At 37.5% G+C, this 14,607-nt stretch overlaps 1 protein-coding gene across 2 annotated transcripts in view; it reads right to left on the bottom strand.

Annotated features, from left to right (window-relative positions):
* Window positions 1–9,584: 9,584 nt before the first annotated feature.
* Window positions 9,585–14,607, bottom strand: part of LOC114945325 (uncharacterized) — a 47,166-nt gene continuing 42,143 nt past the window's right edge. For both annotated transcript variants that reach the window (XM_029321474.1, XM_029321475.1), the window contains 2 exons: window positions 13,173–13,556; window positions 9,585–10,651 (listed from right to left, as the gene is read on the bottom strand). In XM_029321474.1, the coding sequence (XP_029177307.1) occupies window positions 10,521–10,651; window positions 13,173–13,556 (515 nt within the window). In that variant the 3' untranslated portion in view covers window positions 9,585–10,520. The remainder of the gene's footprint in view (window positions 10,652–13,172; window positions 13,557–14,607) is intronic.

The raw sequence follows: 14,607 nt of genomic DNA, 5'->3' as shown, positions 1-14,607 counted from the left end.
CACATATGTATATGTACATTTCCATTTGATATTTCGAGTATTTCGTCAATTTTCACAAATATACCTGCTATAATGCAATAATACGTCGATCAGTGCTACCCACATCGAGGCGAATTTTTCGCCTCGATAACCACCACTTTTCTGTGGCCGCTTCAATCGTGGAAATGGCTTTTTGCGAAAGCGAGCAACGAAGAGCGATCGGTCGGCCGATTGGTCAACGCGATGTACTTATAACACTTTCAAGCGGGTCTTCCCTATGCTACGACCCCTTTTTAGAATTTCCATATGTGGCTTTGAGACGTTGGTCCACTTAGTTTAGTACGTTATTATCACTTTTTATTAATGTACGATGCGGACGCACACGAGGGGACTGAAGTCTAGAATAACATCGATCTCTCGCCGCGATCGCAAATGGGATGATTGGTTGGGAATCGGAAATTGATATTAATTCCGGACGGTGGTATTATTATCCTTTCATGGTCGTATCGCGAAACTTTTAATCGCATCAGCACAAAATACGATATATAATCCGAGACATTAATCGTATTAAGCGCAAACATTTTTCGATTCAAGCGAGAGCATTGTTTAATAACTGGGTATCTCGTTGCTTAAGCCAATAAATCATAAATATACGTGCATACGCGAATATTTAAAATTATTTATATTCAATTTTGATATATGTATAAAAAAAAATTCAGTTATTCGAAAAACTCTTCGTTGATGAAAAAATCATGGATTCATATTACACTTTCGATACAGTTTAATATTTCAAAATAAAAGATGCATTGCTATCCTAATTTCTTTGAAAATCGTTTCTGTTAATTTATTAATTAATTCAATTACGGATGAGCAAAGTAAAATAACTAATCAATCACAGACCGAGAGACATCGAATTTCCGATCCCAGTTGATGGATGATATCGTAACGCGAGTCGTATTTCTCAGCGAGTATCGCCGTCGATAGCGTTTCATTGTTCCCGCTTGAAATGAATTCATCGCTCCTTAACTTCATGCCAGAAATGTCGGAAGTTCGTTAATTACGCCGATCTCGAGGAGGACGACCAACGGTATATAACCGGTCGACGTCATCCTTCTTACGTCGCCGGATCTCACTCAGTCGTCCGAGCGACGCCTTTGTGCCAGAACGTTGCACAGGACGTCATTAACGAACAGCAATTACTTTCCGAGAAATAATGACGCGACGTCGAGCAAAAATGCGACGCGCGAATGTGAATGTCTCGTTGTCGAAAAACTAATGCCGAAGTGCAAACGCCCCTCGCAACTCGATTAATCGATTATTATATTGATCGTTTTGCGCGCGTGATGTTAACAAATCGTACGTGATTAGCGAATGCTAAAATGAAAACGCAATTCTTTTACGCAATAATCCTACGCAAATTCAAAAATATTTAATCAAACCTTTGCGTGTCACGTGGAAACTAAAAAAAATTTATCAAATGTATAAATGATAATATCGTAATTTTAATTAAATTTTAATTTTTTATAGCAAGACAAATTATATACGTATTTCATAAAAAAGTTTTGCAAAGGTCGTAAAAAATGGCTCATTCTGCATTGACCAATATTGTATTAATATTATTTTGCTAAAGTTTTATTTGTTCTTCATATTAAAATTTGAATAAAAAATGTTTAATAGAAGTTCATGGTTAAGATAAGAGAAATCATGCGTATTATTTTGTTCAAATTGAAAATACCACAAATTAATATATGTTTTGTTAGTAAAAACAATATCAGAGAGAAATTGATTAGCACGCGAATTGTGGAAGTTAAAATCACAATATCATTTAGGTATTGAAAAGACGAGATAATAAACAGACTGAGCCATTGCGAACCGATAATTAAAATGCCAATAAAATACCTACATGAAAATACATAGTAGCGTTTAATTGTCAAGCTTATGCCAAAATTAAACACAAATGCGTACAGAAAGTTAAATGCTTCGAAAGAGAGAAGAGAATAAAACGCGATTTATATTTATATCAATAAAATAGCGGAACACACACACATCGTCGCCTTAACGTTGCGCGATACGTGCAAGGCAAGATGTTATCCTTTTCCATTTTCTTTGGGGACGCGCAACCTTTTTAAATCTAACTTTGTTTAGGGATAAAGGAAGAGAGAAAGAGGAGAGACTGTGGCTTACCGCGCTGCATCATAAGATGCGATCGAGAAACGCAGCTTTTGGCACTCCCAAAGGAGCGGGAAGTTTGCTACTATCCCTCACTGTCTGACGTGTTCGGTATTCCAGAGCCTCTCACCTGGATTTACCTTCCCTCGCGAGAGTCTGACGTTTCTAAATGTGGTCCAGTATTTACTGAACTCGCTACGAGTGGGCTTGTACGGCAAAAGCATAGTCTGACTCGTCATCCGAAGCACGAAAAAGCACGCCTCTCAGCGTGTTATGTGTATGAACGATGTACGCATGTCCAGATTGTACTCTGTAATGGCATTTAACCCTTTACTGCGTACCTCTTTCATCTCGATGCAAAAAGCCCGCTTCACATCCCCGAATATTTATTTATTATCAACTGAAGCAATCACAAATGCTTTTTTTTAACCAAATTATTAATTTTGTCAAAGATTTTTATTTTTTTTTTTATTTTAAACGAAATAAAATAAATCTATAAAATTATTTAAACGTATATACTGTTTGAAAATTACAGAGAAAGGCAATTTAGAAAGGTCCTTTAAAGAGCAATAACAAACGTAGAATTTATTGCGTCAATATGTTATATCTCGTTGTCAACACGAGTCGAAAGCTATCTATATGGAGCTATTTGGAGCTAGCTATCCAATGGAATATTGCGTTCTAATCTAATCTGTTTCCACACAACGTAAACCCCCATACGAAGTTTATTGCGATTTACTGCGTATCGCAAGCTACATCCATATACGATGGGATGTAAAATCCTCGTGCAATATACAATAGTAGCAGTAAAGGGTTAAGTTCGTATAGTAATTGCACGCATTTGATCGTAAAATTTATAAATATGCGGAGGTCTGCTTCGAGCGATATCTTTTATACGTGAAAAATTGAAGCGTGTGCCGCTCTATAAAAGTCGCGAAATATTAATTATTATTTTCTTTTAGCTGCCCCCTCAGATATAAACCTATGCAAAGCAGTTAAAGAACACGCGCAGACAAATCTCAATTTGCACGGCTACACGCGAGAACAATTACGTAAATCCCAACAGATATAAATCAAATCCGCGCATACATGAACTTCTCTCCGTTCTACACGAAACACTATTATCAAGTGTCCACTAATACAAGTATATTCTGTTATATTAAACGCAGAAATTACATCATTTGCATTTTTTACACTTTATTTCCAATTTCTGAACTCCCATGCTTTATATCCCAACATTTTTTCTTATTAGAAATTCGATTTGATTTTTGCCGACAACAGAGAAGTTTGAGAAGTGGACCACTCTCCGGTTTGCACATGTAAGTTCATACTCTAGACCAGGAATAGAATCTTTAGCCGTGCAAACAGAGCTTTACCTGCGTTGCGCGAATACGCGCGTGTTTCGCGCGCGGCGAAGCCGACGAGCGTATTTCCGACCTTTCGGGCCGAATACAAGATTCAACGTGCGTTGATTCCACTTCGCGGATCGCGGTTTCTCACCGCGATTTAATCCGCCGACGGAGAAACTCGTCGGGGCTTCCATCCGCGACGATCACGAAATCAGGAGCTAGATTAGCCTCGCAGAGATTCGCGGAAAAAGATCCGTTCGCGAAGAACGCGAGAAAAACTTCCGGACCAGGTAGCTAACAACAACAAGCCCCTCCGGACGAGGAATTTCCTTTTCACCCTTCTCAAGGACCCCGTCGCGCCTAAGCATGGCGATTTCTCTCGGGACAACGGTTTGATTTTTCTAGGTTTTTTTTTTTATCGCAATTACTAACGCAACGACAGCTCGTCGCTCGTTCATTCGCCGTTGCTCGACTTAATCGGGAATTTTCGCGGTGATCGACTTTGCGAATTCTCTTTTACCTTTTTATTATTCTTATCCGACTCGCATTTATTTCCGCGAAAGAGAGCGTTTTTGATTGCCATTGCCGTGAAAATTTAGAAGTGCACGATTCTCTCAGTTCGTAGTGCTTATTTTTGTGAGAAACTCGTTACAAAGTTGAATTACCGTTAGTTGAATTTAGCATCTAAAGTAAAAAGAGTGACTTTACGTCAAATTTTTATTTAAAGCTCCTTTTAAAGAAGTGATCAGTAAGCAATAAATTTCGGACGTGCGAACATGTTGAGAGATAAAGAAGTTTATCTGTATTTCTTTTATTGGTGAGATATTACGAAAGTTTTCTACAGATTTTCGTAAAAGAATACGTTGAAAAAAATCACGCGCGCGTAATCGGATCGCAGAAAATTTAATCGCGTCTTGCGGTAATTGATAATATTACAAAATCTCTCCTCACACGTTGCTCATTTAACGAATTACGATTCGAATCGCAGCACTTCTGCGGTTGTCAGTCTTCGAATAGCTTTTATTTCCTTTTATACGCGGGATTTGAAAGCATCGCAACTGTGCGTCGCAGACAGTCGTTCGCTGCCATTGCTCGACAAATCGAAAGATCTCAATCGCGAGACGAGAGAAGCGACCTGTATCTCTAGCAATTTCATTTTACTTATTAAATTTCGTTCCTCTCGCTTCTCCTCTCGCGTGAAATTCTGCGGGAAATAAAGGAGAAAAATAAAAAAATGAATTCGATATTAATACATAAATTAATTATGTGTAATAATTTTTTTTTTGTTAATAAAGTTAACGCGAATATTGCTTCCATGCCAATAAGTCAACCGAAATATATAGACCGTAATCGAGCCACCAAGCAATTTGTATCCCTAATTTATCGTATCTTCTACCTTATACACTCCACCGCACATCTCCAAGCCTTTGAAGCTTGAAATTCAACATGAGCCACGAGATAATTTAACGAAGAAATATCTATATGCGATATAAAATGACATATTTCATGCATTTATATTATATACAAGACCCTGCTATTTGATACATTTGAAAATCGCTCGACTCAAATCGCAAAGTTGACCAAGATTTTATTTGATTAATTTATAATTATTTCTTTCAGAGATTGTATCTTGAACACCTTAGTTTCTTTGCGTAATCGGCACAAAGATTTTAATAATTTTCAATTAATGTCGGAAATGTATTTCGGAGAGTGTCTTCTCTATATATCTTGCAAGCTAATAGTGTATTCTATTTTATGATTATCTCTGTAATATGTATATAACTGAAACAGAGCGCGTTCGTAAGTATATATGTAGGTGTATATAAGTTTAGAATTATTTTCGATTTAACGATTACAAACAATACATATAAGAACATTGCCGATAAACAATAAGCTCTAAAATTTCAAATACACAACGATAATATTTTTTATTTAATTTTAAATAAACTTTGCTTCAATATTTGAGTTTTAACTTACTATGTGTATATTCTCTTTTTCAATATAAATATAGGTACACAATATAAATTCGAAATTCAATTTGAATATTTTTGATTCGCAAATCATATACGTATCTGCGGCGCACTGACTCAGTTATACACAAATATCGCATTAAAACGAGGGGCCACTTCAACTTGAAGAAATGCTATTCAGAATCTGCGCTTTCCGAAAAGTAGGAAAATGTGTTTATTCCCTAATGGTTACTAATGGGTTACCTTTGAAACGGACGATTACGAATGTCAGACAGAGTGAGTGATCGCGCATCACGATCCCATAGACGCGGGATTTCCCGATTTTTCGGGAAAAGATCCTCGGTCGAGGGAGACATCGGCACGGAACGGAACACGCGCGCATTGTCCGAGACGTATTCGGCGAGCGTACACGCGGGTACACTGGGGACGCGACGCTGCTGTCAGCCGTGATTTACGAAGCTCGCGAACTCGCGCCAGCAACCCCCGTGGTAACGTTACTACGTTCTCGCCCTCGCCTCGTGCGACGACGATCGCGCGCGCCCCCGAGGATGTCCGGTTCGCATCGTCCGCTATAATTCACATTGCCTGCTGGAAACGCCGTTGGAATCCTCATCAGCGAAATATGTAGTCGCCGTGACGTGGATTTCGGTTAACTCTTTTTTGCTTTTCCGCGTATATTTCACGTTACACCACTCGACAATTTATCGAACGTGAGTAAAGAATGTTACTCGGCTCAAAATGTACGGGGATATGTGTTTGCGGTGTAATGAAGGGTTGTAATATATGTATGTATGTACACAGAGAGAATTTTCTCTTCAAATTTTGTACTAAAAATCCATGAATCGTGGAACAATAGGGATTGCTAGATTAATATTTTTACCACAAATAAAGATTATTAATATCTACTACAATAAGATATCGAATATGTTCCATTTATTTTACTATGTATGTACATATTAATATTTTTATTGTGGTAAATATTCATCAAAGCAACTCTTATAACATTCTTCCAAAATTATATTGTACAATATTACGATTACCATGATTTTCAGAGTAAATTCTACAAATTCTTTCCGTGTACTATATTGTATAAAAGAATTAGAGATTCTTTGGATGAAAATAATGGTTTTAGATAAAAGCATCAATATTATCGCGGATAAAATAATTAATTCGCTGCAAATGCATTGCATTTATAGCTATAATAAAGCGAAGAGAATTTTCAATGAAATTAATATCTCCGAAAGACTGTCGCTGTAAAATTGTAAATTATAATAAAATGTCTGCTCATTGAACGGAATTTTTTGCTCTTTGAGATCATTAAGCGCCTGTCCATCAAAATTCAATTAATCGATCAACCGGGCGTGTGTATGCGCTCGCGGGTTCTCGCGCGACAGATAAAATAAACGCGGCGAGCAGGAGAGCTTCCGGGTTAATTAGTCTGTCAATGCGACCCGCTCGTCCCACGCGAGTGCAAAATGTGAGGAAGAAAGAGAGAGAGAGAGAGAAAGTGAGGGAAAAAATTCAGATCGTTGATTCGACAGCGATCGTCCCCATTTTGGACGATATATCGCGCTGTCTATATCATCGACCTGTACCACGCATAGAAATCTGCGTCTTGTTTGTTATTTTTGCGTACGTCACGGGCATGCGTTGGCGAGTACCCGAGAGCATCAAATCTGCCCCGAGGCATCATCCCACTATATGAAATTTTTCAATTTGCCAGCTAGAACCGAAAACGTGATATTAGCATACTGCGATTTGCTTTTTTCCTTCTCCGTTTTCGCGTAATGTTTAATCATTTAATGGAACCGTACAACATTTTTGTGTCAATCCGGCGTTATTTTCGACTCCGTGATTTTATATATTAATTCCGGTGCCAATTTTTATAAACTTAAAATATTGTTTTAACAAAAAAATCTGTGAGTTTTAGTGTCAAATACATTTGTAACATTTGTTAATAGAGAGATTTGTAGAAAATTTTTATTACTTCTTAATAACTTAAAAAATATTCTGTGTATAAAAACACACTGCTCGTGTTTTAATTTTTTCCCTAATCGAATCTCATCGTCAATAAAATCGCGAACAAAAAACTATGATCATACAGTTGATCTTGCAAACAAGATGCTTTTTTGTACGAATGAAGCGTTTTTTGTTGATACACTCGTTCATTCGTTACTGCAATCGTTGCAGTGATTCCAGACACGAGAGCCAATCAAGTATCGTACAGCTCGTTTGTATTCATCAGATATGTTATTAATTTATTAAAGTTATTAACAAATCTCTTCAACAGGATAAAAGTTAAATTTCAGAAAATTATTGTATAAATTAAAATCTTGTTAAAAGCTATTTAAAATGTATGTAGACGGAAAACAAATTGTCAATCTGCGCAACGGAATATTTCACGGTGAAATCGAATTAAAAGTTAAATTAAAAAACAGTTGAGCAAATAAAAGAGAGACAATGAAAACTTATTATTAAAAATATATTGAGTTTCAGAGACACAAAGCGTGCGCGAAAAAAACGCAAAAGGGACGCCGTTCGTCCTAGTAGGATATTAAACGGAAACGTGCGCGAGAGCGGTATATTAATCACATCTCGTCCGTTGATTTTCATTAATCCGGCACAGATCGCGTGCTAACGATCGGTTCTATCGTGTTTAACCACACTACACGAGGCGCCCCGTGAAGTAAAACCGATACAGTCCCGACATTCTCAGTTAATCGTATCGAGCCCATTCCCGATGCCGTTAAGTCAATACTCGATTCTACACGGTTCTATATAGTGTGCAGTAATTACCTGTTCTGTAGTTTGATAGGTATGCCCGACGTACACACCTAAGATATGTTAGTGGCCTTAAAGAAGTAAGAGAGTAACACGTAATAACATAAATAAATCAATTTTATGGAAAAATATGTGATATAAATAATTACGTAAGAGAGTTACTTATTTTGGATCAATTCTTATTGTTAATATTGTACGAGGAATAACGCAATTAAAAATAAACAATTTATTTCATCTAAAACAGCGACACTTCTAACAATTAACGTCGAAACATCTTATCAAGATTACATTGGATTAGCGCTATAATAGAAAATGTGTCAAGGACTTTTGATTCGCGATCAAATGTATCAACTATCTAATATCAAGAGATAAAACCCGAAAATAGATATTAAATAAGAATCGGATTTCGCTAATGACAATACAAGATTAATTAGAAAAAAAATCAGTCTCTTAACGATATGTTACGATAAGCAAATATCCGCGCGAGGTCAATGAAAATTCATCAATCGATGATGATAAATCGATAGCGAGATAATAGAGAACGAGTGGCGAAATTCGAGAGGCTGCTGGAGAGAATCGAATCGGATCGGAATCCCGATGGAGGTTCGTAGTCAACGTAGCAGTTCATGATCGTGTTCATATACGCGGAATGCGACGATTAAGACGTATATATGGGCGAAACTATTATCCGTATACCGACGAGTATAACTCGAATAACGCCTGCCTCCACCGCTCTCTCGTCTCGTTACGATACACTTTAATGACGTTACGAGCGAATCAGGAAGCAGCGGTCAGCGAGGAGGGCCATCGCGGCTATCGACCCATTTTCGGACTTTGCGAGCGGCTGCAACTTCGTTGCGGATCACCGTCTGATGCGGTAACTTTGCCGTATTACCGTGCAATATATAAGAACTTTGCAGTGCACTCGCAATCCGTCCATTCGCGCATGTACAAACCCCGCTGAATCCGAATCGGATTTCACGTCCGATGAGTGTCGGCGCAAACTCTTTGCGTGGACGGCGGTCCTTCGAACTCTCGCTTTAAAATTGGAAAGCGCGATTCTCTGCCGGTCGTAAAAAAAAAAGAACGAGGGAAAAAGGTCGATTCGACTTTACCGTGAGCGATGAAAGTCACAAGCGCTTAGATAAGTTGAAGAAGACGAACCTTCAGAAGTTATTCGGAAGCTTCGGTAGCTCTGGCCTGAGATTCTCTAATCGTAAAAAAGTGTAGTACCTAAAGATACTGACTGACTGAGAATACGCGTTTGGTTTTGATCGATGATTGTATTGTTATCGAATGGCGTATTTGTGTGTATTGTGTATTGATATAATGCAGATGTATTCAAGATACTTTATTTCAAAGATATCTCCTTCAGGGTGTTCATCATAATCCAATATAGATATAGATTTGTCTTGATTTTTTGCGTAACTTGCGCTTGAAAGATTATCAATTATTACCGGAAGTCTTAGATCCTGACATATAATTGCATAATAAGTGAGACAATAATATTGATATCCATATCACATGTACTTCGCAACTCCGTAACAATGCGCTGGACGCGCCGTCAATGCTTACAATTAGGCATTAATTAAATTAACGGTTAAGTGGATGAGAAGACATAGAACATTCAATATCCTTAATGGAATCCGTTCGCGATCGAATCCAGACACGCTCCGAGCACATATCTAATTATATGTTAATCAAGTTTAAGAAAATCTCTTCCCTCGGCTATTACGACGCGAAAGGAGAACTGACTTACAACTGCAGAGAGTCAGTCTTCTAGAGATCATAATCACTTCGATCGATAACGAGCCTCGTATCCTCTCATCCGCCGTGTATATAAAATGCTGCGACATGAATTTTCCAATATGATTGATTCAATATATCGCCAATATTTGGTGTGAATTTAAAGAAAAATCGATTACACAGTGTATAGAGCGAAGAATTTCAGAATCTCTTTCTTCTAATCTCGTTTAGCCTTCAATTCCTTTACATTGAAGAACCGACCCTGCTCGAAAACTCGTCTCCATCGCGAGACAGGAATTTGCGAGGAGCCATCGATTCTTCCTCTTTCTCAGTACATGACTAACAATAAGTACGCTCATACGCGCAACAGCGTGTCATTGTCATTGATGTCGAGCAACGGGCGATGATTGCCGATGGGTGCGTTACCGCGTCGATGATCCGAATAGCGGGCGAGGTCCTGAAGAATCCTGTAGGAGGGGCGTCGTGGTAGTTGTTATCGCCTGGAGGCACGGAAGTCGGCACTAGGCTATGCGAGGGTGACCACCCCTTCAGGCTCCGGCGACCAGCAATTGTCGGACAGCCAGCATCCGATCACCACGGTGATAAAGCCGATTAGAAGAGCCACGATGATGTAGATCTCCGCTTGTCCTAGCGAATCTGCTCACACGCAAAGACACGGGATCGTGCTCGTGTAACGCCCTTGTCACGTGACACGCGTGGTCAAAAAGCTAATTAACATCCTTGCACGACGGTAAAGTAAGTGTGTAAACAGTTGGGTATAGCGCATGCATCGTGGGAAGATCGCCGACATGCGCAAGGTGCTTAAGTGCTAATGCATGCTTGTTGCTTCAACCCCTTCAGGTATCATTTGTTATCTCGAGTGCATGCGCGTATACACGAAACACAATTGAATTAATTGCTTTAGATATTATGTGCGCACATCGCTCGAGGAAATGCAAGACGAAATCAAAACTATAATGTACGGATGCAATGAACAATACTCTAGAGTGTGTCTGTGTTTGTTTGTTTGTGTGTGTGTGTGTGTGGAGGGGTGGCATTTTGGGAAAGAAATCACGATTTTGAAAAATAAAAGCTGACGTATGGTTCGAAATCGATCGACGTTTGAAATATAAATACATGTTTCGTACTGACGGGTCCGGCAAAGACAATGAACGGCAAGTTGGTTAGTTTATAGCCAGTAATTTCAGCAAACTGTGGTGCTAGTAAATTGATCAGCAATATTTCAAAGTTTCCGTTTCAGTTCACTGAGAATTTGATTAATCAATGTTTGACCAGCAAATTGCAAGATTCACTTATTGATTACTCGATGAGAAATTAATGTTGGGTAAACTCTCAATATCAATCGTAATGTATATATTATAATTTACACAAAAAATATTATTTAATATTCCCAACAATTTTATGAAAAAGAAAATGTTTTAATTATAGAATATCATATTTTTTTGAATTAATTATTTTTTAATATATTACAATCTTTTTGATGACCATTTTCTACAGTTAATTAAACTGAAACTTCTATTAATTATTAAGAATAAATATATATGCATGCGACTTTAGAATCTGGCATAAGAGTTAATCATTTTAATGAAGAATTAATATCGTGTTGCATATTTATAGTTCTATGTTGCTTTTTTTCGAAAGTGAGACGACTTTAAAACTTTATGGTCAAGTATAATCTTAATCTACGATGAAAATTCGAAATTTCTAAAACGAAAGAGAGACTCCTCACGGCCAGAGTCGTATTTGAAAGTTAAAACAGAGACTCGAACCGGCGGAAAACGCAAGCAAAAAGACGCCATTTCGTTTGTTCGTTTCATGAATTTTTCACAGCTATCGCCATTATATCCCTACCTTGGTCCTCTAACAATACTGGTAAATGACTGTCACTAGCTACTGCAGAAAATGTATAACTGTCATGAGTTCCGTCCGCAAAATGGTATAAAAAGTTTTTCCGGTATAAAATTCAAATATCGTCAAAAATTAACTAGATTTTAATCCGATTATTTTTCTTTCCTATGCGTTCTCTCATATAATCTAATTGAACTCGTGGCGATTACATGCATGATTAAACTTCGATCGGATAATATGTAGAATGTAGAATGTTATTTTTCCGCGCATTAAAATTTAAAAAACCCTATTTCCACTTTTAAAATTCCATCTATTTGAAAAAATAGAGAGTATTCCGATATAACTAAAAATTCTCTGGAAAAGTTTTCTGGATTTTTTTTGTTAATTATCTTGCCATTCAAACGAGCGCATAATCACGGACGGGCAACTAACTTTCGTGAAATTGCAAGACGTGCTTTATGGTTCGACTGTCGTGATATGAGATTTCGTGACAGCTGCTGTTATGCCAAAATAAAACTAAAAAAGTTTTACTGTTTCGCTACGAACACCGAATCGATAAAAGTAGAAGTAAACGAGTATATAATGTAAATTGCATCCATATTATATCATCTACGCGAATGCAATTTTTGATGTCTTATATTTTCTTGAGGAAGAGAGAAAGATATCTACAAAAAAATATAAATTACTTGAAATCACTCTTTCTTATAGATATTCCTATAAATATATTGTTTCTAGGTATAAGATTTCATTTTGTATGATAAAAATACATAGGACTTAAAAAAGCATGAAGTTATTGAAACTATCCAGTTTAAGACACATTCATGCAAAATTTTAATTATAATTATGGCAAGCAAAAATAACAATCTTAAAGCCAGCACATTTTTACGTAACAATAAAATTATCATACAATGGTGCTTGAAGCATATCAAAAGATTAATTAGCAACTCTGTAGAATTGCTAAAGCGTAAAGTCTGTATTTTATGCCGAGAAATAAAGAGTAAGTCTGTATTTTTCGCTGAAGAAATCCAAAGAATAAACAACAAACAATTAAAAACGCAAGATCAAAAGAAAGAAAGAATATATAGCCAACTCGTCACAATTGCACAACACAATACACAATTAATGTCGTAATGAAGAATAAAATATTTGAAGTCAAAGTTATCTAAATTAAAGAATGCCAATTTTAACACCCTCCGTGAAGAGTAAACATCAGTCTTCTCGACACCAGCTTCCACATAACAACCATTCCCAAACACTTATTACAAGCAGCCTAATCTTGCGTGAACTAGCACAAGTCCCAAGACTTTACCTAGAGGACCCTTCGACTTCCACAGGCCCTTGATGAGGGTAGGATCGCCGCGACGCCAATCGCGCCACCCACGACCCCGACGTGCCGGGCCCTTGGACCCCTGTCCCTTGGACCAGGTCCCGGATGCAGCGGCACCGCCGCCGGCGCCACCTCCGGTCGCTCCGCCGATAGATCCACCGGTAACGCCAAGACCGAAAGAAGCGGCCCCGGCAGCGCCGGTGGAGAAGCCGGTAGCACCGCCACCGCCGCCGCCGCCGCTTCCGGTAGCACCACCGGTAGATCCACCGCCGCCGGGGCCCGGAGTGCTCAGCGACGAGCCGGCCTGAGGCTGACCATGGGTCCCTGTACCTCCAGCACCACCCTGTGGCATCGGCGCTCCCGCCGCTTTCCCAGGAAGCAGCATGAAATATACAGGTAGGGCGTGCGCCGTTAAACTATAGATTCGCATTCGATCGGATTCGAAGGGAGAACAGGAGGGAATTCACGATTATGGATTATAGATATTCGATTCCGGCGATTCGCTCACCTTGCTTTATCTAACATTTATTAGTTAATCGTTTATTGAATGGTCTAAGAGAAGAATTGCTAGACGTTATTCTTATGTCTGTTGGCTTCTCGATTGCTTGCTGGATATTCAAAAATAGAGAATGTGACGTGCGAACGTGAAAAGCATCATTTAAGTGTTTCTATGATCAATTATTGATGTGATTTTTGGTTTGGCAAATTTAAATATTTATATTGGAAGCTTTTTTTTATAAAATCTATATCTCTCGTCTTTTAAAAAACACCACATTTTTATAAAAAAAACTTTCTCGAATTTGCAAAAAGCTTGCAAATTATGCATATGTACGTACATATATAAAACTGATCTATAAAAATTTAACGCTTTATATAAAGATTGAGGTTTTTTTTTTTTTTTTTTTTTAGAAGAATTGATTTTATAAAAATACCGCAAAAAAGTTGCAACATATAAATATATAAGCTGGATAAATTAAAAAAACAAAAATGATTTATTATATAAACATTTAAATTGTGCATTTTGCTCGCATCTCCCCTATGCTCTCTATTATTGATATCCTTAATTTCTTCATATATATGACATATTATTTTTAATATGTATGAGACAAAACGTTTTAATCACATAAAAAGTATATGTATCAAAGAATTTTTAAGTAGAAAAATATGTGAGATTAGCAGTTAGCAAATCGTTTAATTATAAATTTATAAGAGAAATAAATTTTGTTGTTAATATTTTATCGATTAGAGTTTCCTATTTAATTTTGGCAATTACAAATAATCGTAATATACGAGATAATAGAGATAACGTTAAAGAGATAAAAGTATCAATATGTAATATTTTTATTTGATATATTTCTTAAATTAACGCATATATATGTTTAGAGATAGATAGGATTTCAGTTTACTGTTGGGTCAA

This window comes from Nylanderia fulva, unplaced genomic scaffold, assembly GCF_048542155.1.
Source record: "Nylanderia fulva isolate GAGA-0341 unplaced genomic scaffold, ASM4854215v1 Scaffold2, whole genome shotgun sequence".
Taxonomy (NCBI): domain Eukaryota; kingdom Metazoa; phylum Arthropoda; class Insecta; order Hymenoptera; family Formicidae; genus Nylanderia; species Nylanderia fulva.
Note: the sequence above shows the minus strand (reverse complement) of the source record. Positions and strands in the feature narration are given on the sequence as shown.